The sequence below is a fragment of the Corvus cornix genome, chromosome 11 (assembly GCF_000738735.6).
Source record: "Corvus cornix cornix isolate S_Up_H32 chromosome 11, ASM73873v5, whole genome shotgun sequence".
NCBI classification, from domain to species: domain Eukaryota; kingdom Metazoa; phylum Chordata; class Aves; order Passeriformes; family Corvidae; genus Corvus; species Corvus cornix.
In genome coordinates this window covers 335,349-361,975 of record NC_046341.1, presented here as the reverse complement: position 1 = coordinate 361,975, position 26,627 = coordinate 335,349, and the positions used below count along the sequence as shown (strand labels likewise).

At 50.5% G+C, this 26,627-nt stretch overlaps 1 protein-coding gene across 1 annotated transcript in view; it reads left to right on the top strand.

The window, feature by feature from the left end:
• Positions 1–26,627, top strand: part of ZFHX3 (zinc finger homeobox 3) — a 399,882-nt gene that overhangs the window by 366,900 nt on the left and 6,355 nt on the right. The window contains 5 exon segments of the mRNA XM_039558074.1: positions 2,496–2,603; positions 11,355–11,488; positions 11,679–11,879; positions 19,056–19,158; positions 19,653–25,106. Coding sequence (XP_039414008.1) covers positions 2,496–2,603; positions 11,355–11,488; positions 11,679–11,879; positions 19,056–19,158; positions 19,653–25,106 — 6,000 coding nt within the window.

The following is a 26,627-nucleotide window of genomic DNA, read 5'->3' as shown; positions in this document are numbered from 1 at the left end:
GATGAGCAGAGCAGCCTCAGCCTTCCAGAGAAGTCTGCTGGAAGGGGATCACGAGGCAGATGGAGTTAGCGCTTCCCCTTCCCTGGGGCTCTGTGCCAGAGGCCCTGGCAGCAAGGAGATGAGCAGGGATGGTACCAGGACCCTACCCAAGCTGGTTCAGAGCCTCTCTGGGCAGGTGTGCTAGACTCTATTCCCTTCCCATCCTGCTTCAGAAAAATTACTTTTCAGAAAAAAACCAGCTCAGGGTGGAGCAGGAGGAGGGTTCGCAGCTGGATCTGCTCCCTGCCCTCTGCCTGGTGCGGGGTGTTGAGCCAGGAGCAGTTTGTGTCCTCAGAAAGGAGCGTTCCTGGCACAGGGGCTGTGGAATGCTCAGTGCCAGAGATGTGGGGGCTCAGTCCAGGCTGGCGGTGGATGGACAGGAGGAGCTGCAGCCCCGGCTGTGCTGGGGACTTGCTGTTTGTAGCCTTGTTTTTTAATCATTTTCTCCCGTTATTGGTATTCATAGCTCACATTTTTCCGGTTACTGTCCGCCTGGGCTTTCATCCATTTTAAAGAGCTATTTTTTCCCTTGTTGATGATGATGATGGTATAAAGACAGATGGTGTAACTGCTTATGAATGTCCTATTTTATTCCCCTCGAACCAGACAGCACACTGGAAGACACGTATTATTTCCACATGCTCAGGTTAGAGCCCAGACAGCGGCGGAGCCTGGCTCGCCCTTCCTCTTCCTCCCATGCCGATGCTGACACCTCCGGGTTGCAGCCGGGAGTGCCGCTGCGCCAGGCGCCCTTTGTTGTTCAGCCAGGCCGGGGGCTCTGGGCCGGGGGCTCTGGGCCGGGGGGCTCTGGGCCGGGGCCGGGGCTGGGGCTGCGTGGTGGTGGGGCCGGGACCAGGGCAGGGGGTGATGGGCCATGGGTGATGAGCTGCAGGCCATGGGCAATGGGGGCCGTCTCCTCATGGTGTCCAGGGGGGCCTCAGAGCATCTGAGCCAGCAGAGAATGGTTAAAATGATGATTTAAATTAAATATAGAAAACCCATTAACAAAGGTTTTTAATAAAACCAGCTAAAATCTGCTTCCACAGCAGCTGCCCAGCTGAATGGACACTCTTGCCCTGTGTGAAGTGGTTTGAAGGCACTAGGGTGGTGGGGTTGGGGTGGGGATGGTTTGTTGTGTTTTTTCCCTGGAGTGGAAAAAAGATTGGAATTTTAATTTCTGAAATGTGAACCCAGCTGCTGGTTTCACAGCCCTTCTCCCAGTAAACTTGAGCACTCGGCTCACGTGGCAAACTGCCCATCTCACCCCTCCACCAGTGATATGTGCCTTTCTACATGTTGGATGCCTTTGTCAGCATTGCCACCCATCTCCCCTCTCACTCCCAATTTAGGCTGTCATATCCTCAAAGGGCACTGCTGAGTATCTGCAAGCTGCTAATATATATTTTTAATCTGAATTTCTAGCCCTGTCTTTGTTAGGAGGAGGATGGGGGTTGGTGCTCGAACCAGTTAGGTGGTTCAGGTAAATCTCAGGATAGCATGAGTTCATGGGGTTTACCATGACCAGATAATGCGAGTTAAAATTTTAAACTATCCTGCCTAAAAATGGGTATAGTGGTCTAAAAGTGCCCTTTTTAACCCGGTGGTGGGGTAACCCCTGTCAGTTACCAGGACTGTACATCAATAGCCATGATAGTAGGTGATAACGTGGCTGCTACACCCTGGTGTAAGCGCTCTCACTCCCAGTGTCCCACCTGATGAGGTGCCTTGGAGTGGAGCTGCACCACAGCGGGTTGACACGCTCTGTGCCCGTGCTGTTGTTACGGGCTGGACCATGGCGCTCTGTATTTTGTTCTGAGCTTTCAGCACTTCACCGAGTGTTTGCTCCATGCTTTTGCACCTGCGTGGTGCTGCCCGGGTTTGTAGACTCTTCCCCTGACTGGGATGAAGGCAAGACTGCCAGCATGTTCCTCCTGTGCCTCATGTCTGGGCTGGGGCTGCAGCAGACCAAGCTGCTCCGAGCTTGGTCTGAGCAGGAGGGATGTCATGTGTCTGCAGTGGACTCTGGCATCTTGGTGACCAGGGTCAGTACTGCCCCATGTCAGTGGGGCCAAAGAGCCTGAGAGGGGGATGACAAGGAAGGATGAGGCTGAAGGTGCTGGAGGCTCCAGTCGCTCCCTGATGCTTCTGTAATCCCTGACATGGCTGGGCAGAACCTTCTTGTGTAGACAACCATGTAACTGTACATGACATCTCAGGGGACCTTAGTAGCTCCAGGTGGTAAAAGTAGGCAAGGTTCTTCATTTTGTCTTCATCTCTCACTTCTTTCCTGTACAGTTTCTATAAGCAGGTGTGTTGGGAGAACACTGGGCGATGTTGATACCTGCCACCCAACACTTGTGCACAGCCCTTGCTGCTGCTCTTACTCACTGGCAGCTACATATTCTTCTGTTCTGCCTTCCATGTCTGTGTCACACTTTCTGCTTTTCTTCTTTCAGAAGAACCCAGTGAAGATGTGGAAGGGCCCAGTGAAACAGCTGGTGATGCTGAGGAGCCTGCCAAGGAGCAAGAGAGTGGAGGGGACAAGGACCAGAGTAAATGGACAGGTATGATTCTGTGATGTAGACGAGGTGGTGTTTGGTCCATCATTTTCTTCAAATCCAGGAAAGAGAGGCAGGAAGAACACTGGTCCACAAAACCCTTTTTAACTGACCACAGCGTGTCAGTGTGACATAAGTGTCATCCTTTGTGAAGGCTTTGGGTGTAGCTTCTTGACATACTCAGTAGTTTGAGTTGTGGTGGGTCATGTGTCCCCTCTCTAAGCCCCAGGCTGGCGCTGGGCCATGGGTGCTCTGGGACTGGACCCAGGCAATGGGGATCAACAGCTGGGAGAGGAGGAGGGAGAAGGGGACAACCCCTCCTGGCAGCAGCCAGCACATGGTTGGATTAAGCATATCATTTGATGATTCTGTGATTGGCCTACTCTGGAGAAGGCCATCCATCTTCCACCCTCATCTGGCCCTTGCTGACCACTTCAGCCTAGGTGCAGAACATGCGGTGCTGAAGGTAGCATTCATTTTTCCTTGGCCCAGGGCACAGCAGTTCTGGCTCCAGGTCCCATTTGGTTGGCAGGCGCAGCATTGGTCTGTGCAATGCCTTGGTCTGCACAGAGACCTTTCTTCCAGACAGCCTTCTCCTGCTGCATTCACGGTTGCCCCTTGGTGAGCCCCAGACAAAGACATTTTGTCTTACGTAGTCTTCCCAAAATGGAATGTGGTATTTCACCTCTACAGTTATAATCTCAGCACATCTCAGTCTCAGTCAATGGAAGATGTGTCCTAACTGGTGGAGAGAGCAATCTGGGCCTTGTGGGCTGTTGAAGTTTGTTCTTTCAGTATGGGCTGCACTTGCTGAGGTTGCTCCGTGTGTTCCTTCCTGCCACAGACTGACTCTTAACCCAGAAGTGCAATTTTGCTTGGCTGTAGCTGGTTTCTAGTCTCAATTCATTGTGTGGGATTGTGTGATCCTGAGCACAACCATTTTGTGAAGTGTCACAGAAAGAGGTAAGTATTGTTTAATGATTAAATCTCTTCAGGGGTAAATAGGGTCCTTTGCCCAAATCTGAAGCACTTAAAAAGGCTGATCTGTGTGAAAAGATTGTATCTCAAAATATGTAAGGAAAAATGAGGAGCCTGCTTTTTAAACCAACCCTTTTCTCTCCAGAAACTCTGAATTTGGATGGTTTAACTTCTTCACCCTGCCAGTGCAGCTCCTAACCCAGTGTTTGTGAGGCAAGGAGCAGATCAGAAATGGGACAGCTCCATGGGGTCTGCAAAGGGAACCGTGTGGGGAGGACACAGAGCAGGTGTGTGAGCCCATGGAGCGTGGGACTGGCCTTGTGCAAGCCAAGGTGTGCGTGATGTGCTGGCACTGAACTTGGGCCCTGCTTCCAAACATGTAACACCACCACCCTGAACTTCAAAGCAAGATAATGTTACCAATTGTTGCTGTCCAGCAGGTGTGCAAAGCAGGCACCACATCTTGGTCGTGTTTCTGCTCTTGTCCCTCGAGGAACATGACTGTGTTGACAGGTCCTCCTGGACCTCAGACATGGGAAGGAATAGAAACTGGGTCAGGTTATTCCTGACAGCTCCAGAAGTGTACAGGGATACAAAAACCTGATACAAGTGGAGCCATGAGCAGGGAGGGGAGCAGGCAGTACCAGGGAGCTCTCCTTGGAGGAGGAGGAGGTTGCCGACACAGCCGGTCTGCCCTCGGCAGCAGTGGAAGGCTGTGACCACGGTGTCACAAAGCTAAAGAGCCTGGAGCCTTCTCTGCATTTGCCTTCACTGAGCAGAGCAGCACAGCCCGTGTCAGCAGCACCGTGGGGAGAGCCCGTCCCCCAGCTACCAGGGAATGGGCTGCAGAGCACTTGGTGATGCTGAACATTGTCCCTGACCTGCTGTACTGTACCTGGGTGTTGGGAGACTGTGCCTGGAGCATATCAAACCTGCCAGCTGCTCTCTCTTGTGCTGTGCAGAGGAAAGGGGAGCTGTGACGAAGGACAGACATGGGGCTTGTCCCTGACCGAAGGAATGGCTGGGGAACTGTACACCTGCCATCTCTGCCCCAGATTTTCCTGGGAATTGACCAAACAACTGTTTGTAAGTGCTGATGGGAAGATAATGAGATGAGGAACAGTCGACACAGATTTGTCAAGAACAAATCATGTCAACACGACCCAATTTCCCTTCGTGTGAAGAAGGCCCTGTTTGGAGTCAGTGTCTCCTTGGGAAGGCTTTCGATGCCACTTTTCAGGACAGGCTGAAATGAAGCACAGACATTGTGGTGTGGGTGACAATATTGTGCCTTTGGTGGGTTTCATTAGTACTGGAAAGCTCTCCGTTCCTGCGCTGGGGTGTTGGGGAGGCTGGGCAGCAATTTCAGAAAGCCCAAACAGCAGGAATGACCCAGAACAGAACAACATCAGTCAGGAGGAGAAAATGGAATGAACAGGCTTATTTGACCTAAAAAAAGACCAAAGAGGAGGACAAGATAAGTCTTCTTGTGCATGAAATGCTTCTGAAAGGAAGGAAATAATTTTTTCTCCATGTTGAGGATACAGACAACAAGACACAAAGGGCTTAAATTGAAAGGAGAAAGATTGATGTTAGATAACAAATTTTAAAAAAGTCTTCCTGTACAGCCTGTGGCTTAAGCACTGGAGTGGGTTTTCTGGGAAGGTTCCTCAGAGGTCTTTCAAGAAGATTAGAGGAGCTGCTGTCAGCAGTGAGGCAGGCTCAGTCTATCCTGCTTTGGACGGACTGGCTGACCTTCGGAGAAGCCTCTGAGCCAGGTGACTCTGTGAAGATGGAGATGAGGGCAGGAGAGGTGTGGGCTGAAAGCCAGTGACAGGGTATGTGAAAGGGAAGGGGGACAGACCCTTCTGCTGCTCACCACCTGCAATTTGATCATACGTTCCTCAGCAATTTACTCTCCTTTGTGCTTTGGTTTCCTCACTGCACACAGGGGATTTATTTCTTCCACTTTCTTAAAGGCTTGTAAGATCTGTAACAAGACACTGAGTTCCTTTGCCCATCTCCCTGCCCCAGCCCAGGGGTGAGGGTCTGCACCGCGGTGGATACAGTCTGGGCGCAGCCTGTGCTGGGGTTAGTGTTAGCACCAAGGAGAAAACCTGTTTTCATTGTAAACTTGTCAAAATGTCTCAACTGCAAAATAAATTTACTGATTCATTCTTTGTATTTATTTTAAAATGGAACAGTGTGAAGCACAAACTTTTTTTTAGGTGATACTTTTCAATTGAATATACACGGGGAAAACTCCATCCCGTATAAGGACTCACTGGATCTTGATTTTCACAGATATCTCTGTGGTTTCTGGAAGGTTCTGGAAGGTGGCAGTGCCTCCACACTGGAGCAGGGAGATGCTGTGTGCCTGATGGCTCAGTGTTAGACATTATCTCGTCATGACTAATGTGAGATTTACCACAAGCAAACCAGCAAGGGTGAAAGGAATCATGGCTGATCCTGACTCTGTTTTTAAGGCAGGATGTAGATAATGGATACTCAGCTGAAGCCCTGCTCATTGCAGTACAAGGCCTCTCAGATTTGGGGGGCGGTGCTGGTTCATGTCTCTGATGGAGAAGCCCATCACCAGCAGTGACCCAGCTACCAGAGGCTTCCTTAATGCACTGTCCATTGGGTACATGGAGAATATCAGGGGTTTTTCCACAAAAACAAGAAACAAAGTCTACTTAAAATATAGATTGAAATGAAATCTTTCTGGAGGACTGGCCTGAAGGGCTTTTATTTTTGTTAATGATTTTTTTTTTTTTTTTAATCCATGATGCTCACCTAACAGAGCAATTAGTGCAATGGACCGTCCCTGATTCGAATCCGTGGTAGATTGCTATTAAAGGAAGTATTAATGGGCTGCTGAGAGCTGGGAAATTATTGCAGAAAAGTGTGTTTATGGAGTATGGTGCTGGCAGGCATGATTTCAATCGGATTTGACATGTTTAACATAAATGTATACTGCACAGCTCCTGCAGTTTATGAATAATTCCTACAGGCCGACTGCCTTTCTAATTACTGAAATTGAAAAAAACAGGTCAGGCACATCCTGACGGAAATCTATTCCTGCTCCTCCCCCCGGCTGCTTTTTGCTGCTTTTTTTTTAATATCTGGCATTTGTGGAGCACTTAATGGCCGGGATGTTCTGGGGGCCTGAGAGGCTGGGAGGAAGGGGACAAGGGGCACGATGGAGCCACTCTCAGCACTGGCGCCTGGGCGAGGGAAACCTGGGAGAGGGAATGGGAGAGAAGGACTGTGAGATTGCCTATATCTGTGTTTTTCTGAGGATATATGAAGCACAAAAGGCTCCTGGGTTGGCAGCTGCAGCCCAGAAACATGGCTGGGCCGGGTGGCCTCATGCAGCAGCCGGCTTGCCTCCGGGCATGCTGGGCTCTGGCGGCATCGGAGATGCTGCGGGAACTGACATGGGTTGCAGGAGAGGCCCGTGGTGCTAAGCAAAGTGCCACCTCAGTGAGTCCCTGGTGCTGCTTGGCATCTCATGCAGGCATCTGCTGAGTGTTTCGTGTTCATATGGAGCAAGGCAGGGAAGTCTGGTGGTGGCTGGAGCTTCTGGATATGAATATTTAATGGTAATTCAGCTGTGGGTACTTGCTGCAGGTGGGAAGGTATGACACAGCATTAGAAAAACAAATTATTCGGCCATTTTCAGGGCTGGAACCATGCGAGGCAGCAGCGAGGACGGGTGCAGAGTGCGCATGCCGAGTGTGGGGCCTTTACCTGTCAATCGAGTTACTGTCAAATACAGAGCTGAGAAATGCTGTAGAGCAACAAGTAGTGCACAGGCCTAAAAGTGTGGCTACAGCAGCTGATTAGAATGGAAGTTCCTTCAGGAAATGGGGAATTAAACAGTGTCTGAGGAGGAAATGTTGGCTGCATGTTACTGAGGAGGCAACAGCGCTGCGGCAATGCTGGGTGCCCCGTGCCCTTCCCCGGGGGTCCGTGTGAGCTCTGGCCGTTCCTGGATCATGGCAGTTTCTGGAGAATGGATGAAACTGATAAATTAGCCCTGGATTTTGGGAGACACAGAGGTGCTGTAAGGGCACAGGGGCAGCAGCCTTGGGCATTGATGGCACAGGGCTGTGTGGCACAGTAGCAGCTCCCACTGGTCTGAGGACTTGTGGTGCTGAGTGATGGCTCCAAGAACACGTTGAGGTGATTTGAGGAAGGAGACACCACCAAATATGGAATGCTGTTTTCCATCAGGCAGTGAAACCACAGTTCCTTCGTCTCACTGAGAACTTTCCCAAGCCAGCTGCTGGACTTCGTGGCAAGGAGTTTTTTGGAGGCTGGTAGTGTTTAGATCAATGGCAATATCAGAAACCCCACTGTAAATTTCTAGGGCAAGTGGCAAGCTGGTTTACGGAATGCAGGGAGATGAGAACCTCTGGCTTACGGAAAGCAGCATGAATTAATAATCATTTAATTGGCTTTTCCATTATGTTGCTTGGTTGGGAGATGGAAGTTTAGATGAAGGGGCTGTCAGTGATACTTTAGCTAAAAGAATCTGATGGGTAGGAGGTGGGTGGTGACTTCCTTCCCACCAGGATAGAGAGCAGCAGTTTAGGGGATCCATGCTGGCTTTGCCTCTGGAACCAGTAAAGGAAAGGCCCCCACTTCCAAAGAAGTGCCCATCCACCTCTGGAATAATCCCAGGGAGGACCTCACCTCCTCCTCCTCTGAGAAGCAGAAGCTGCTGAGAAGAGAGAGAAGATCAGTAGAGCTCTAGAAGTTCTGTGGCAGCCCTGCTCCATCACACTTGGCTTTTAGGGGACATTTGTTGAGAAACACAGATCTTCCTCTAAGTCAGCAAATCTGAACTAAATCCATTTAAGGAGTCAAATAACAATACTCTCCAATATGTACATCATACTTTAAACCAGATTCCTTTTCCTGCCCTGCAAGGCCTGGACCTGGAAGCAAGATGCTGGCCATGGTCACGGCACATGTAGTGTCTCCATGTGCTCCAGTGCCACACAGCCCTTCCAGACCATGGCCTTTTGGACATTTTGAACTCAGGATATTCTGTCCTGTTCTCTCTGCACAGACAGAAGGTCCCATGCTGTGCTCAGAGCTCTGCAGGCAGGTGCCAAGCCATGTCCTCATTTCTCCTGGTAGCAGAGAGTTCTTAATTCCTCTGATCATCTGTGATGTGGACTGAATGTGTCACTTTGTGCATTTGACTGTTTATCAGCAATAAACTTCAGTCTTGGTGTTAAAATTCTCAGTTGAGCTGTCAACTCAAAAACTAATACTTAAAATAAATATCCCATGTGCAACAAATCAGTTATTCTTGGGTCTGGACAATCACCAATAATTCTGGTTCTGAAGGATTAAGGTTATGGGGTTGGATCAAGTGCATTTAATGAAACTGGACACTTAGGAGATGGTACATTTTAATCCCCTGTTACTAATTCTAAGCAGGCTGCTTCACAGTAGAAAGGAGATGAGAAAATACCCTGTTGTGACTCCCAAGGTTGGAGCTGGCATTCAGCAGCCTGGGGTAGCTGATGGTTGGGCTGAATTCAGCCACTGCATCCAAAAACATTCCACTGGTGAGCAGCTGGCAGCAGTCGGTGCCCAGTGCAGGGACACAGCGTGGACCACACAGGAGCCACAGTCACTGGGCTAGAGAGGTCTAAAGGGACCCGAAGCCATGATTGTCACTGTCATCTGCACCCAGTGCAGGTCTGCAGCAGGGCTCACACGTGCCAGACCACCCTCGCAGACCTGGGGTCTCCAGCTGCTCGTCCCAACACCCAACTGCCTGATCGGGGCTGGCATGTCAGTGTCCAAGGTCACACTGAGGACTGGACAGGGTCAGCAGCGATCAGGCTACTGACAAGGGCCACTCACATCACACAGGGCTCGGGTAGGGCATTTAAAGGCAGGGCGGTCCTTCAGCTGCCACAGTGCTGGCTCCTGGTGGTGGTGTCTCCTGCCCGAACCCTCCGGGAGAGACTGTGTTCCTCAGCGGATGAGCAGCAGTTCCTAATGCTCCAAGTACGTTCTTTACAGGAAGCAAGGAAGGTCAGCTCTGGCCCTGCAGACGTCTTTAAGCCCTTTCCAGTTCTGAAGCCCAGGGAGAGTCTTGGTCCAGGCAGTGAGCTGAGCGGAGTAGCCCGTCATTCTGTGAGGGCAGAGCAGGATCTGTGATGGTGTCCGTCAGTCAGCACTGACTGCAAACTCATTCCATGCCTGGTTTGGATATTTTTGTGGAGTCGGCAGCACAGCAGAGTCCTGGGGTTTGGGTTTCAGGTACAGCCAGGACTGTACATGCATGCATGGAGGCTGCTGCCCAGCCAGGCATGAAGCACCAGGCATGCAGCTGGCTCTGGGGTCCAAGCCCATTTGGTATGGACAAGCCTACCAGGAGAAATTCAGCAGTCCCAGATCAAATCCTCTAGTCCGTGCCTCCCTCTGGCAGTACCATTACCTGTATTATTTGTAATACTTGTTTTCCCTCTCCTGGAAATTATTTTGCCTCTATTCAGCTGAATGCAGAGATGGGGACTGGCAGGGAAGGTAGCTGGAAATGGGAATGCATTCTCCACTGTGATGCGGTACATTTGGAAATAACAGCTCGTGCCAGTGCACAGAAGGGTCTTTGGGAAGGAAGCAGTTTGCTGGGATCTGACTCCTGACGATATCATCTGAAACAAGGAGCAGATATCAGCAGGTTCACAAGTTGAGTAGGAGACAGGGGAAAGAGTATGGGGGACTGGCCTGAGAATGCTACAGCGCCTTGTTAATCGGCAGCTGATCCATCATATTAAATATCCAGCTGTCAGATATTACCTTTCAAGTGAAAATGAATAACTCCCATTAAGGGCGAAATGGGTTTGAAGTCGATTCGAGACAGATTAAAGTACCGTTATGAATGTGTGTTCGGGGAGGAGGAGACGGGGGCTGTGTATAATATACTTGTCCTTACAGTTTTTAAATAATAGATGTCCCACAAATTTATGTACTGAAGGCAGCCAGGGTTCGAGGGAGGAGAAAGGTCAGGGATGTGCTTCTCCCAGTGCCACAACTCGTGGAGTGTTTTGCTGTTGACTTCAGGGCTTGTTTGCATTTCTCTGTTTCAGTGGTATAAAATGGCCTTTCCTCGGCTTATCACAGTGGGAGTGTTTGGGTCCTGTTGGCTGGGTCCCGCCGAAATCAGGATTTTGGCAGGACTATGTGCTAGGAAGCACCAGATCTGCACATTCCTCTGGAGGTGTGGGCTGAGCTGGCCAGAGCCATCCCAACAGCACCACTGCTGCCAGCACAGGTGCCATCGATGGGGCTGACAGCCACAACCAGCAGCCCTCTCCAGGGCAAATGCATTTCAGAGTGTCTGTATGTAGAATACCCCTGGGTCAGCCAGGGGTATGAGTTCTACCTTACCGAGTAAATCCAGTTGCTCCTGGAGGTGACACATGGGCCTTCACCATCTGGCCAAGCATTTGTGTGTCCAATGCAGCCACAGGCCCAGCATCTCCTGCACATGCAGGTTGTTAGCAGCCCCCAGAAACAGATGAGGTCTTTCTGCTTCTGACCACCAGTGACACAGTTCCCTTGCTGTGGGAGATCAGGAAGAATAAACTGGTTTTCGCCAGGTGTGCGTTGTAGGACATAGGTTAGTCCTCAGATTCATCCTCCTCCAAGTCCTTAGGGTGTGTGTCAAGCAGAAAATGGAAGCACTGTCATCGTCCAACCTAGGCCTCTTTGGGCTGTCCTGATGTTAATCACTTTTTGTTGCAGCACCAGCCAGCCAGCCAGAGAAGGAGCTGACGGAGCCTCCAGCATCCTCTAAGCGGATAGCGTTTCCCAGCAGCTCTGAGTCACCTCTCTCCTTTAAGTGGTCAAAAACTTCAGAGGAGACCAAATCAGAGCAGGTAAGATGGAAGAACCTGTCTCTCTGTGCAGGTAATGTGTTTCCAATGTGCCAAAAGCAAAGACTAAAATGGGAGAAAGAGGATGAAAGGCAGTAACTGGTGGTAGAAGGCATCAAATTATTGAAGCCTGGCTGTAAGAGAGGGAAGTAGCAGCTGGAGGAGCTGTGTGATTCATGTGTCTGCTCCGCAGATGTACCAGTGTCCGTATTGCAAGTACAGCAACACAGACGTGAACCGGCTGCGGGTGCACGCCATGACCCAGCACTCGGTGCAGCCCATGCTCCGCTGCCCACTCTGCCAGGACATGCTGAACAACAAGATCCACCTGCAGTTGCACCTCACCCACCTGCACAGCGTGTCACCTGACTGCGTCGAGAAACTCATCATGACGGTAAGTGGCTGTGTAAGCAAGCGTGGCTGCTGCCATCCCAGCGTGTCCACTGCCATCCTGACATGTCCACCACTGTCCCCACAAAGGTGAGGAGCAGAGAGTTGCTGTGGTGGTCAGCTCCTTCACATGTCAGAGCTCTGCCATCAAGGTTTGCTGCACCCTGGTATGTTGTGTCCCTGCTTGAGCCCTGTGAAGCTCAAGTGTTGAGTGATTTCCCTGGGAAATCAGGATAAATACTATTTCCTTGACCTGATGAGGTCAGTGCATGGGATGGCAGCTTGTGCAGAAGCTTCTGGAAGATGCAGAAGCTGATGGGATATATTGTTCCTGTTGTTTCTTCGGTATAATATTTGTTGCAAGGTGTCTACATTTAAGAACTTGTCATCAAGTTTATAAAATAAGTTTTTATTTTGATTCCTGCCAATTCCTTCTCTTTGTGTTTTTTTCTTGCGCCCTGTTTCTGCTTGTTTTCTCCCTTTTTTGCCAGTTCTTGGCACTGGAGGTGAATAACACTGTGTTTGTTGTAACACTGATGTCCTTTATCAGCTCCTTCCTGTGACATCTTCTGAGCAAGCACATGCAGCATGGCCCAGCTGTTCTCTTACAGTTTTCTTGTCTTCTCTTTCTGTCACTCTTCCTCTCTACAACTCCCTGAAAGAAGGTTGGAGCCAGGTGGGGTAGGTCTCTTCTCCCACATAACAAGTGACAGGACAAGAGGACTAGCTGTAAGCTGCACCAGGGGAAGTTTAGATTGGATATTAGGGAAAATTTCTTCATGGAAGGGATTGGAAGCCCTGGCACAGGCTGCTTAGGGAAGGTGTCAAGTCACCATCCTCATTTTGAGGTGTTCAAAAATCATGTGGATATGGCATTTGAGGACACAGTTTAACGTGGTGGTGGCATTGGGTTGATGGTTGGACTTGGAAGACTAAGGGTCTTCAATGATCCCATGGTTCTTTTTATGATTCCTTCTCGAAGACAGAAGTCACAGAGTCACAGAATCATAAGTAGTCTTGGGAGGGACCACTGGAATTGCTCCAGTCTAACCGCCCTGCTCTGGCAGGGTCCCTTGAGCATGTTGCTCAGGATTGTGTCCAGACAGCATTTGAGTATCTCCAGGAAAGGAGACTCCAAAGGCTCTCTGGGCAGCCTGTTCCAGTTCCCACTCCATAAGGGCCTTTATGCTCTTACCTTCCTGCTTTGCATTACCAGCTGCCTGTCCCCTCAGGGCTTCTCAGGATGTAGCTGCGCCATGCCGGCCGCCTGCACACCTGGGTCACGGAGCTGTCCCATCCCAGAGACCACGGCCTCTGTGACCTGTGGCCATTTCATTGGTGCTGCTCAAGTGTGTAAATACCTTCTGGGGGCTTGAACGGCTCTTGTTCACCTCCTAACTACATTAGTGGCAGGTGTTTTGGCTTTCTAAGAGCAGGGACCAGAAGCCAAGCCCCTTCCCTGGGCCAGCAGGTGTAACCAGTTTGTTCAGGGTAGCTGTTACACTGGTGTGGAATGGTTTGTTTTGAGCCAGGCAGGATGTGTGGTCTGGATGTGTGGTCTGGAGCGGGAGTGTTGGGTTGGTCCATCCTCAGGCACATGTCCTCCAGGATATGAGGGAATAGCAGGAGCCTCTCGTGACGGAGCTCAGGACACTCTGCAGAGCAGGTCAGGGACAGTCCCTTAGGTGAGCGCACCTGCTGTGCTAGAGCAGGGCCGCGATGCTCTGCAAGGATCAGCAGAGACTGGCCCAGCCATGATGCTCATCGTCATGTGTATTCCAGGTTTTCCCACCTTTCTTCCCTCTGGCACCTGGAGACACATCTGGGGAGAGGCTTCTCCTCCTCCAGGTCTCACAGCATGGGGTGAAGAAGGTGGGTCTTTTTGTATTATTCTACGGCAACATTTTGAGCAGTCAGTACAGTTTGTGCAGAACATGGCAGTATTGGAGGATCGTAATTTTGCTCATTCTCGTGAAGATCCCATCTTGATTTGATGCGCACGTCAGGTGTTGGTGCCACCGCGAGGGAATTGCAGCCCCGTAGCTGAGAGCCGGGTCCCTCTCGACGCACCGTGTCTGCGCGCAGCATTGGAGGAGGCTCCAGTTAATAACAACTTATCAGACGCCGTTCAGGAACCTGCAGTGTCTAATATGTCTGTTGCCATGGTAACGGCTCCTGCTTGCGCTCAGCATCTCCAAGCTGCCTGGTCGTGCTCCCTCCTTTTCATATCAGTGAGCAGCAGGGCTGGCTGTCCCATGGGACCCCCATGTCCTCCCACTGGCCCCGATGCAGGGACAGGGGCTGGCGGGGCTGCCTGAGGAGCAGAGCGCATGCCGTGCCCCAGTGCCACACAGGGACAGGGGCTGGGGCTCACACTGTCCCCCATCTCCTGCAGCTTCCCTTACATGGGGCTGGTGGATGAGTGTAGCCGAGTTCTCTTTCTGTGGCATCTCAGCCTCTCTGAGTGGGGCCAGGCGCCATCTTTCCCATGGCAGCCTCTGCTTGGGCCTGCTCGACTCGGCGGGGCCCGTAATGAGGGTGAAGTGCAGTTCGCCCGCGCGGGCGATTGACAAGACTGATGGGCTGGAGCTGGGAGAGAGGACGGCTTCCCAAGAGCCTCCAGGAGCGGGAGCTCTCCCTCCTCCCGCAGCCAGCCTTATCCTTCTGCACATTTCTGTCTCGTCATCTCTGCTGTCAGCTTTCTCTTCCTCAGTTTAGGGCATCTTCCCTGTGTTCCAGCCATCTTTCCATCTTTTTCTTTTCTCCCTTGCTTCAGGAGTCATTCCTGCCCATCTCTACCATCTCACTTCCCCCTCCTGCTATCTTTACATTTTTACCCTCTTTCCCATTGTCTTTTCTTATTGCTCTCTCCCTTCTGCTGTCACTCAATTTTTCTCTCTCCCTCCTTTTCACCCCCTCCCTCTCCCCCCTTTCCCTCTCACTCTGTGTCTCATTCTCCATCTCGGATGAAGGTAATGAAAATAATCGGGCTTCATTAATTCTGAGCCCTGTGAGATGATAGCCATTTGGAGCCATGTTTGCCAATTAGATGGTCTAAATTAGAAGTGACCTTGGTATACTGCCATCACTTTGCCTCTCGGAGTCTAATGAAGCTTTTCACTCCAGCACCCTCTCTCTCTCTCTTTGTAATGGAAATTACCTCCTTTGTCTGGTGGGGAACCTTCCCTCCCGTCTGTATTTCCCCTGGTTTCATAGACATGGGGACAGTGATGTATCTCCTCAGACCTCTTCTAGAGGTTTTCTTTTCAGAGCCACATGATTTCAGCATTTTGGGGTATATTCAGAGGAACTGTACCCTTGTTTGGTGTCCATGGACAGTCAGCACAGGCAGGTGCAGTGTGAGGGGAGCTGGCTGCTCACACCAGCTAAGAGTAATTTTTTGGGCATGTCAGCAATATGCGGGTGTCATATTGATGGGTGTTGGGCTCTGAGCCTCCAGCTCTGCACACGAGCAGCTCTGCAGTTGGTTGTTAAAAATCCAGTAGATCTGGAGGTGGCAGGAGCTGTGCTTGTCGCTGCTGGAGCTTGTCACCAGTGAGGAGTGGGCCCACTGCTTGTTCTGCAGAGGGCTGACAGGTTTGTAGGTGTCAGGGTGTATGGATGCTGGTGGGGCAGGGAGGCAGGAGACCTGGCCCGTCAGCCCTCAGGTGCTCTGTAACAGTCCTCAACTGGGCCACTGTGTCCATAGAAATGGCCACTGAAGTGGGGTTGTGCCTGCCTCTCCATGGATCTCATCATCATGAAGACATTTTATCTGCTAAGGGGTCTGAATTTCACCCAAAAGGTAGGGTGCTTGGAAGCAGAGAGGCTTGTCCAGCAACCTCCCATCGTCTAAAGACCTTCTGTGTGGTAACAATAGAACTGAGAGGGACCCATCGGAGCTGCAGGGGATGGTGCTCAGGCTGTGCACAGGATCCAGGGTGACTGAGACGGAGGTGCCATGCTGCAGTGAGCTTTGCTGGTGACTTGTGGGCCAGGAGATGGTAGCTGCAGCCACACAGGGGGTATAGTTTGGTGTTAGACAGAAAAGAACAGGTATGAACAGGAGAAGGGAAGGGAGGAGACAAGCCACATTTGTTGAACTCACAGCTGGAGGGTTGTGTTTTAGTAATGGCTCACACTGACTGATGTGTTGCCATTCTAAAACAGTGTTGGAGACATTGAAACAGGTAGACAGAAGTCGAGGAGCGGGAGGGATGCCAGGATGACACACCAGGTATCTCCTGTGCAGGTGAGAGGGAGGTGGAGAGCATTTGACAGCCGCACGCACTAACACGGGCTGTGCTCCAGATAAACACACTCCTTTCGATTACTGGAACAGTTCATGGCATGAAATACATCTGCAGTACAAAATGCTGTGTCGCAGAGCACCGCTCCTGTCTCACCTGCCAGGGAGCCGTGGTCCACTGCACCTTCCTGCCCCATCATGCCCCCACTCTTGGTTTATATGAAAAGCAGCCTCAGCATGCAAGGCAAATTCTGCAGGTCCAAGGAAATGAGATGTCCTCAGATGTTTTTGCAGTGTGAAAGGGCAAACCCTTCCAAAAGAGCAGTCTGGAATTCCGTGTCAGTGCAAAGTGATTTGGAATGTGCAGCCCATTTGCACTCGTATCTTTGCCACCTGCTCAGGGCTGGTCCATAGGGATGAAAAGATGGAGGGTCCTGCCCTAGATCATGGTGTAGGAAAGGGGCAGGAGCAGCCTGGATGGAGCCAGAGGACTAGAGCGGGTCCACTTGCTGACCAGTGCCTTGTTTCCAGTGGTTTGTTCTCCAAGGCCAGCCTATGGCCGCACCGCCACAGTTCCCACATCCATACCCAGAATTTCTAGTTCCCTGCACTTTTTTCCAAGCTTTTTTTCTGTTTGCCTTTGGGAATTTTGTGCCTGTAGCAATTTAATGTACCACAGCCTTTTTTTTCTTCCTTTTTTTTTCCCCTGTGGTGGAGGGAGGATGGAAGGAAGGGAAGGAATGGTGGCTGTGGAGATGCAGGTAGATAAAGGTAATTACTTAAACACATATAGGGCAGGACTTACAGGTTTGGAGCCCCAGATTAAGATGCAGAGGAGCATGTGAGGTTGATGATTATATTTCGGGGAGAGTTAATTGACGGAAGGTGAAGGCAGACAAAGAACCGCTGCTTACTGCCTTCTTGAATCCCAATCAGGAATTATGATTAAAGACGCGGCGAGACAACAGAGGCCTGATGAATTGGTGTCTTTTTTTTTTCTTTTTTGCCGTCATTCACACTTGATTGACTTCAACCTTTCAAGTGCAAAAGTCTCTCTTTTCCATTATTATTCATAGCCATCTGAGTTTTTCTAATTAAAGTGTATGAAAACAATTACTGATCCGTCGTACTGAGCGTGGTGGTGGGGACGGCTGCCGTACTGTAACGCCTATGAAAAGCCACAGCTCTATAATGATGTGCAGCTGAGGTGTTAGATAATTTTATTCTTTTTCTACTCTGTTGGGGTTTTTTTTAATTTCTCATGATTTATTTTTCATAATTCCTAAAGAGCCTAGGAAAGCAGGCTCTTCCTGCTGCTAGAGCTGAGAGGGACGGTTTCTTCTTGCCTCCCCTTCTCGGCGTCCATGCTCATCCCCCTCCTCCGAGCCCAGCTACTGGAAATTACTATGTGACCTTTCACGTCTCCCAACCCACCGCCCACAGCCATCAGATGCTTCCGTTTAGAGTAGAAGGTGGAATGAGTTTGATGTGCTCAGCTCCCCTCCTGGGATGTGTCAGCTGCCTTCTCTCCTGCTCCATGGGACCTGGCACTTACTGCCACGCACTGGATGGCCCAGGAAGGGGAGGGAGCTCTGTGTCCCTGACAGCTCAGCTCACAGCTCTGCAGCCACTTCTGTGCCACCATTTCATCCTGAGATTTTCCATGAGCTTCAGCTTCCCCACTTCCTATCTCCTGCAGTTCACTCAGAGCCTTGTGGTCCTTGGCTGTGCAGAAAGCCGGGTAAATGGCATGCAGCTGCCACACACATTCTCTCTCCTGAAATCCAGGGTTCAGATGCCCCCTCCATATCTAGCAGAAGGATGGAGAGGCTTGTTTTGCCTCACGCCTGAATGGGAGTGTTTAGTTGTGCCTCACCTTCCCACCAGTGGGAGGCTGGGAGCAGGAGCACCACAGGCATCACCAGGAGCACCTGGTGAAAGGGGAACGCTGCCTGGGTGTAGGTGGTGTGGGCAGCTGCTCGAGGCTGTAGAGGAGTCTTCACTTGGCACAGGCAGTGACCAGCACGGGCAGCCCTGTGCTGGGTCTGTCTGTCCGGTGCTGTGAGGCAGCGTTCCAGCAGTGCGAGACACTGGCTCCAGACATTCAGAAGGACATTCATTGTCCTGCATCTGATGCCAGCCATGTGCAGGCTGCTGGTGAGATGGCTTGTGACCAGGTATATCCAAAGAACAGAACAGGATGAGTGTGTGCATTTGGCTCTTCCAAAGAGCCTCCAGCTGAGCCATGCAGATTCTCAGCTCTTTAGGAGCGGTGGTGTCCCAGCACTGCACTGGTTTTGCTGGTGCAGGATCTAGCCAAATACTTGAAGAGGAGCAAAGGGAACGCGTCAGTCAGAGCAAGGAAAGGGTTACAAAAGCTTTTTATTTCACAATTTGCTTTCTCTTTAGTCCTTCCTTATTCATCCTTTCCTTTGTCACCTCTCTCCTTATTTGTACTTTTCTTTCTCATGCCCCTCCCTTCCCTGCATCGATACACTTTGAAAACAGTGCTGCAATGCTCCCTGGTTCAAGATTACAGTGTACTTTACTAGGTATGATTTAATTAGGGGCCTTATTATGTTTTCAGCAGCTTAAGGTGGGCCTTTCAACTTATCTACCTAATTGGTTGCACAAGAAGTTTCACAGCCCATGACAAAACATTGTCAGTGATCAAAGTCTGAATTCCACATAAAGGAAAAATATTAATAATAAGATTATTCTTCAAGTGTGCACTGCTAATTATGTCCAGAATGTAACTGTAGAAACACTTTTGACTGATTTGAGCTTTGTCTAATAAATACGAGTCTTCAGTGAGCTGTGAAAAATGACGCCTCTGACTTCACAATACCGATGTCTAGTTTTGCCACTGAAGATGTTTAAAATGTTTTCCTGTGTTTTTCCTCTCCCTATGTCTTTTTCCCCTGTCTCTAGGTGACAACCCCTGAGGTGATGATGCCCAGCAGCATGTTCCTCCCAGCAGCTGCTCCAGAGAAGGATGGGAACTCAGGCGCAGAGGAGCTGGGGAAACAGTCTGGTGAGTGCAGGTCAATGAGGTCCATGGTCCCAACCACTCCCCCAACTCTTATCACCTGGTCAGGGAGCAGTTTCATTCCTGTTAATCCTCTCTTTGATAGGACCAAGACTCAAATACTATGTTCAGTTTGATGAGCCTTCTTTTTCCAAAATAGGTAGGACATCAAAAAGGAACAGTGAAGACAGAGGTGGCTGAATGGCTTTTGCTTGAAAGGGAGAATTGAAGGTGATAAATGCACTAAGGGATGTGTGTGTGAATAATTTCCAGAGATTCAAGGTGGGCAAGGAAGTAAATTGTGTAGGTTTATGCAATGGGCCATGATGAGGTTAATGGGCTGGTATTGAAACAAATGAATGAAGATAGAGGAGAAATGTTAGAAATACTTGTTATGTGGGAGATTAAAAACCACAGAGTATTCAGGACTGAAAGAGGGTGTTGATCTACCATGGTGTGCTGGTGTAATTTTTGGGTTCGCTCTAATTCTGTTTTCACAGAGATCTCTGAGGATGTGGGGAAGACCCTTTTGCCATCGGACAGCGCAGAGCACAGCGGGGATCCCAAGCCCACTCCGGCTGATCCGAGCGCTGCCCGGGAGGACTCTGGCTTCCTGTGCTGGAAGAAGGGCTGCAGCCAAGTGTTCAAGAGCTCAGCAGCCCTGCAGACACACTTCAATGACGTCCATGCCAAGCGGCCTCAGCTGCCAGTCTCTGACCGCCACGTCTACAAGTACCGCTGCAATCAGTGCAGCCTGGCCTTCAAAACCATTGAGAAGCTGCAGCTCCACTCCCAGTACCACGTCATCCGGGCAGCCACCATGTGCTGCCTCTGCCAGCGCAGCTTCCGAACCTTCCAGGCCCTGAAAAAGCACCTGGAAACCAGCCACCTGGAGCTGAGTGAGGCTGACATTCAGCAGCTGTATGGTGGTCTCTTGGTCAACGGGGACCTCCTCGCTATGGGTGACCCCTCGCTTGCTGAGGACCACACAATAATAGTCGAGGAAGATAAGGAAGAGGAGAGCGACCTGGAAGATAAGCAGAGCCCAACTGGCAGCGATTCGGGGTCGGTGCAAGAGGACTCTGGCTCAGAACCAAAAAGGGCCTTACCCTTCAGGAAGGGCCCTAACTTCACTATGGAGAAATTTCTAGATCCATCTCGCCCATACAAGTGCACAGTCTGCAAGGAGTCATTCACGCAGAAGAACATTCTCCTGGTCCATTACAATTCCGTTTCTCATCTGCATAAACTGAAACGCGCCCTCCAAGAATCTGCTACCGGGCAACCCGAGCCTACCAGCAGCCCAGACAACAAACCTTTCAAGTGTAACACCTGCAACGTGGCCTACAGCCAGAGCTCGACTCTAGAGATCCACATGAGGTCTGTCCTGCACCAGACCAAGGCTCGTGCGGCCAAGCTGGAGGCGGCCGGCGCCAGCAGCAACGGAGCCGGCAACAGCAGCAGCAGCAGCCTCTCCCTGGGTTCGTCCACACCGAGCCCCGTGAGTGCCAGCAACAGCAATGCTTTTGCAACCACCAGCACAAGCACTTCAGGCACCACTCCCATTCCCAGCCTGCTCAACCAGGTGTCCAGTGACAGTGTGGGAATTCCTCCCTTGGGTAACGCTGTAAGCACTAACATCTCCTCCCCTTCAGAGCCCAAAGAGGTGAACCGCAAGAAGCTGGCAGACATGATTGCATCCAGGCAGCAGCAGCAGCAACAGCAGCAGCAGCAGCAGCAGCAACAGCAACAAGCTCAAACCTTGGCACAGGCACAGGCACAGGTCCAGGCCCACCTGCAGCAGGAGCTGCAGCAGCAGGCTGCTCTCCTGCAGTCCCAGCTCTTCAACCCAGCACTTTTGCCACACTTTCCGATGACAACTGAGACCCTTCTGCAGCTGCAGCAGCAGCAGCAGCATCTTCTGTTCCCATTCTACATCCCCAGTGCTGAGTTCCAGCTCAATCCAGAAGTCAGCTTGCCTGTCACCAGTGGTGCACTGACATTGACTGGGACGGGTCCAAGTTTGCTGGAGGACCTGAAGGCACAAGTTCAGCTCCCTCAGCAAAGCCATCCACAGCTCTTGCAGCAGCAGCAAGGTCAGCTGTCCTTGTCACAACCCCACTCCGTCCTGTTACAGCAGAGCCAGCACCCAGAGAAGAAGAATAAATCCGTAGTGAAGGAAAAAGATAAAGAAACCCCACGGGAAAGGGAAAGCGCAGAGAGGGGAGACAATAATGTAACACTGAAGGAGTCTCTTCCTGATAACTTAAAGCCCAAAGAGAAGAAGGACTTTGTGCCAGGCAGCAGTTCAGAGCCCTCCATACTGCCTCCACGGATTGCTTCCGATGCGAGGGGGAACGCCACCAAAGCCTTGCTGGAAAACTTCGGCTTTGAGCTCGTCATTCAGTACAACGAGAACAAGCAAAAGGGGCAGAAGAAAAATGGGAAGACAGAGCAAGGTGAGAACTTAGAAAAGCTGGAGTGTGATACGTGCGGCAAGTTCTTCTCAAACATCCTCATCCTGAAGAGCCACCAAGAGCATGTTCACCAACATTACTTTCCCTTTAAGCAGTTAGAGAGATTTGCCAAACAATACAGAGAACACTACGACAAACTGTACCCACTGCGGCCGCAGACCCCAGAGCCACCGCCCCCGCCTCCACCGCCTCCCCCTCCTCTCCCTCCAGCTCCTCCTCAGCCGGCTGCTGCTCCTGCCATCCCTACTTCTGCCCCACCAATCACCTCTCCCACTATCGCACCAGCCCAGCCGTCTGTGCCACTCACCCAGCTCTCCATGCCTATGGAGCTGCCCATCTTCTCACCACTCATGATGCAAACCATGCCCCTGCAGACATTGCCAGCACAGCTGCCGCCTCAGCTGGGCCCTGTAGACCCCCTGCCCGCTGACTTGGCCCAGTTGTACCAGCATCAGCTCAACCCCAGCCTTCTCCAGCAGCAGCAGAACAAGAGGCCACGAACGCGTATCACCGATGACCAGCTCAGAGTCCTTCGGCAGTATTTTGACATTAACAATTCCCCAAGTGAGGAACAGATCAAAGAGATGGCAGACAAATCGGGATTGCCCCAGAAAGTGATCAAGCACTGGTTCAGAAACACCCTGTTCAAGGAGCGCCAACGCAACAAGGACTCCCCGTACAACTTCAGCAACCCTCCCATTACCAGCCTGGAAGAGCTGAAGATAGACTCACGGCCTCCTTCTCCAGAGCCTCAAAAGCAGGAGTACTGGGGAAGCAAGCGGTCCTCTCGAACACGCTTTACTGACTACCAACTCAGAGTCCTGCAAGACTTCTTTGATGCCAATGCTTACCCAAAGGACGATGAATTTGAGCAGCTTTCTAACTTGTTGAACCTCCCAACACGTGTTATAGTGGTGTGGTTCCAGAATGCCCGTCAGAAAGCTAGGAAAAACTATGAGAATCAGGGAGAAGGCAAAGATGGGGAGCGACGGGAGCTCACAAATGACAGATACATTAGAACAAGCAACTTGAACTACCAGTGCAAAAAGTGCAGTCTGGTCTTTCAGCGCATTTTTGATCTCATTAAACACCAGAAAAAGCTTTGTTACAAAGATGAGGATGAGGATGGACAGGATGATAGCCAGAACGAAGACTCTATGGATGCAATAGAGCTCTTGACTCCAACCAGTTCCTCCTGCAGCACACCGATGCCCTCACAAGCTTACAGCACACCTACATCTTCAGCCAATGCGACCTCTTCAGCTTTTCTGCAGCTCACGGCAGAGGCAGATGATTCCTCCACCTTTAGTTCTAAAGTAGAACCTACAGATGAGAAACCAAAGCAGTCTGAACCTCCAAGTACACAGCAAAACCAAACCCAAGAGAAGCAAGTGCAACCAAAGCAAGAGTCTCAGCAGCAACAGGACCAAGGAGAGCAAAAGACAAGTTCAACACACCAAAAGATTTCACAGTTATCCTCCCCCTCTTCACTGCAACAGCCACCTCCTCCTCAGCCCCCTCAGTGCTCCTTGTCACAGTCAAGTCCAAGTCCATCTCAGCTCTCACACCTCTCCCTCAAACCTATTCACACGTCCACCCCTCAGCAGCTGGCAAACCTACCTCCTCAGCTAATCCCATACCAGTGTGACCAGTGTAAACTGGCATTTCCTTCCTTCGAGCATTGGCAGGAGCATCAGCAGCTCCATTTCCTGAGTGCACAGAACCAGTTTATCCACCCCCCATTCCTGGACAGAACACTGGATATGCCATTCATGCTTTTTGATCCCAGTAATCCACTACTAGCAAGCCAGCTGCTGTCTGGAACGTTACCACAGATTCCAGCAAGCTCAGCCACCTCACCATCAACTCCAACATCCACCATGAACACGCTGAAGAGAAAGCTGGAGGAAAAGGCCAGTGCAAGCCCTGGAGAGAATGACAGTGGGACTGGGGGAGAAGAACCCCAAAGGGATAAGCGTCTAAGGACAACCATTACCCCTGAGCAGCTGGAAATTCTGTACCAGAAATACTTGCTCGACTCCAACCCCACACGGAAGATGCTGGATCACATTGCACATGAAGTGGGCTTGAAGAAGCGCGTGGTGCAGGTTTGGTTCCAGAACACCCGTGCACGAGAGAGGAAGGGGCAGTTCAGAGCTGTGGGGCCTGCCCAAGCCCACAGACGGTGTCCCTTCTGCCGAGCTCTCTTTAAAGCAAAGACAGCTCTGGAAGCTCATATCCGATCCCGTCACTGGCACGAGGCCAAGCGAGCTGGGTACAACCTTACGCTGTCTGCTATGCTTCTAGACTGTGATGGGGGACTCCAGATGAAAGGAGACATCTTTGATGGAGCCAGCTTTTCCCACATGCCACCAACTAGCAGTGATGGACAGAGTGTTCCCCTCTCCCCGGTGAACAAGAGTATGGAACTGTCACCTAGAACCCTGCTGAGTCCATCCTCCATTAAGGTGGAAGGGATTGAAGACTTCGAGAGTCCCTCCATGTCCTCAGTCAATCTGAGCTTTGACCAGACAAAGCTGGACAACGATGACTGCTCTTCTGTCAACACTGCAATCACAGATACTACCACAGGAGACGAAGGGAACGCAGACAACGACAGTGCAACAGGGATTGCAACCGAAACCAAATCCACATCAGGACCCAGTGAAGGTCTGACTAAAGCAGCCATGATAGCAATGTCTGAATATGAAGATCGTCTGTCTTCTGGCCTGGTCAGCCCAGCTCCCAGCTTCTACAGCAAAGAGTATGACAATGAAGGTACCGTGGACTATAGTGAAACCTCCAGCCTTGCAGACCCCTGCTCACCCAGCCCTGGTGCAAGTGGTTCAGCCAGCAAATCTGGCGAAAGCGGGGACCGGCCCGGGCAGAAACGCTTTCGCACGCAGATGACTAATCTCCAGCTCAAGGTTCTTAAGTCATGCTTTAATGACTACAGGACACCGACCATGCTGGAGTGTGAGGTCCTGGGCAATGACATTGGACTGCCAAAGAGAGTTGTTCAGGTCTGGTTCCAGAATGCGAGGGCGAAAGAGAAGAAGTCAAAACTCAGCATGGCCAAGCATTTTGGTATAAACCAAACAAGTTACGAGGGACCCAAAACAGAGTGCACTTTGTGTGGCATCAAGTACAGCGCTCGGCTGTCTGTACGTGACCATATCTTCTCTCAACAGCATATCTCCAAAGTTAAAGAAACCATTGGAAGTCAGTTGGATAAGGAAAAGGAGTATTTCGACCCAGCTACTGTACGTCAGTTGATGGCTCAGCAGGAGCTGGACCGAATCAAAAAAGCCAACGAGGTTCTTGGTCTGGCAGCTCAACAGCAGGGCATGTTTGACAACACCCCCCTGCAAGCTCTGAACCTTCCTGCTGCGTACCCAGCACTACAGGGCATCCCTCCAGTCTTGCTCCCAGGCCTCAACAGCCCATCCTTACCTGGCTTCACTCCATCCAACACAGGTGGGTACGGATGTTACCCTGCTTAGGCACACCTTCACTTGGTGCATACATAGCACAAGCAGTTGTTCCCTTGGGAATGACTGGTAACAGGATTCCTGGCCCATTAGTTCAGCATGTTGACTTCACAGCAAAAAAGCAGTAGGTATTTTATCTATCATTCCTGAACTCAGGAAGTTTTAAAGTCTGAACTAGAGCAACATCTAGACATGCTGCATATCCCTGTGTAGAAATCCTGAAGCTCCTTCAAGGAAGTGGGATATAGATTTATCCAATGGAACAGAAGGACTAATGTGCTGAATACACTGTTCATTATTCCTTTCCTTTTGATATTCAGTTTATGTGATACCATCCCAAGCGTTCAAAAATCCAAACTCTTTCTAGGGAAAGGTGTGGTGTGTATGGTAGCACTGGTGACAGATGCCCAGAGCATCTTTATATGTCCCTGTGGTGACCTCTGGGACAAATCCCAGTGCAGCCGAGCATCAGTTTTGAGTGATGGCTGGGTATGACCTGAAAACACCTCCTCAACAAACAACGGTGTAGTTGTGGGACAAATCTAGTTTGTATTTTAATAAGATTTTTCTTAACAATGCTACATAAAAATGAAATTTGTCGTAATCCTTTGGGTAGCCTAATCTCAAATGCTGAACTTTATCTTTTGAGAATGCTTCTTTCCTTTGTACGTCGTGGATAGGTGGAAAGTCTTAAGTCATGTAGGAAACAGTGGCAGTGGAAGGTGCAGCTCAGTGACCAGCAGTGACATAAAAAATGTGATCCAAAGGCCTTGTTTCATTATGTGTCTGAAGGGCCTCTGTGCATGCGAGGGGTTTTCCATGTCACCCTTCTCTTCTCACCACAGATGTCATTTCAAAGCTCTCGGCCAGAAGCATCTCCTTGGCAAATCATATCATCACCCTATTGCAGGTTGCTCTGCGCTGTTTGCTTAGTGCCCCAGATTTATAACAACAATTAAAATTACTTTTTTGCAGTTCAGTCCATATTGTTGCTTTTATTTTTCTCCAAAGCCCAGAATGTATCCTGGGGAGATGGGACTGCATCTGATGAATCTTAAATGCTGCCAGTGACTGCCCAGACAGGACTGAACTGTTTAGAAAGTCAAACAGACTGTTTGTGGCCTTTAGATAAAACTCCAAAGGTCAGGCTATGGCAGCTCCAGGCCTGTCAGAGCAGATAAGGCCATGCATCCAGGAATGCTGTGAATTACCTCCTGCTCCTTCACTTGAACCTCTCAGGGATGTTCAGCTGGGAAACATCCATTTCAATGGTGTCCATCCATAGCATGCCCTTATCTGAGATCTCCAGGGCCACTGCGTGGAGCCTCATTCCATACCTGTCCTGTTGTCACAAATCATTCTGTCTCACCACCAGGTCAGGAGCAGACACAGGTTTTAGAAGGGTTTGGGTCAGCCATGGCTGCACCCTCCCAGCTGCAGCCACTCTCCTCATGGCCCTTCTGCAGCTCCTTGGCAGTACAGCCTAAAATAAAAGTCACCATGCTTC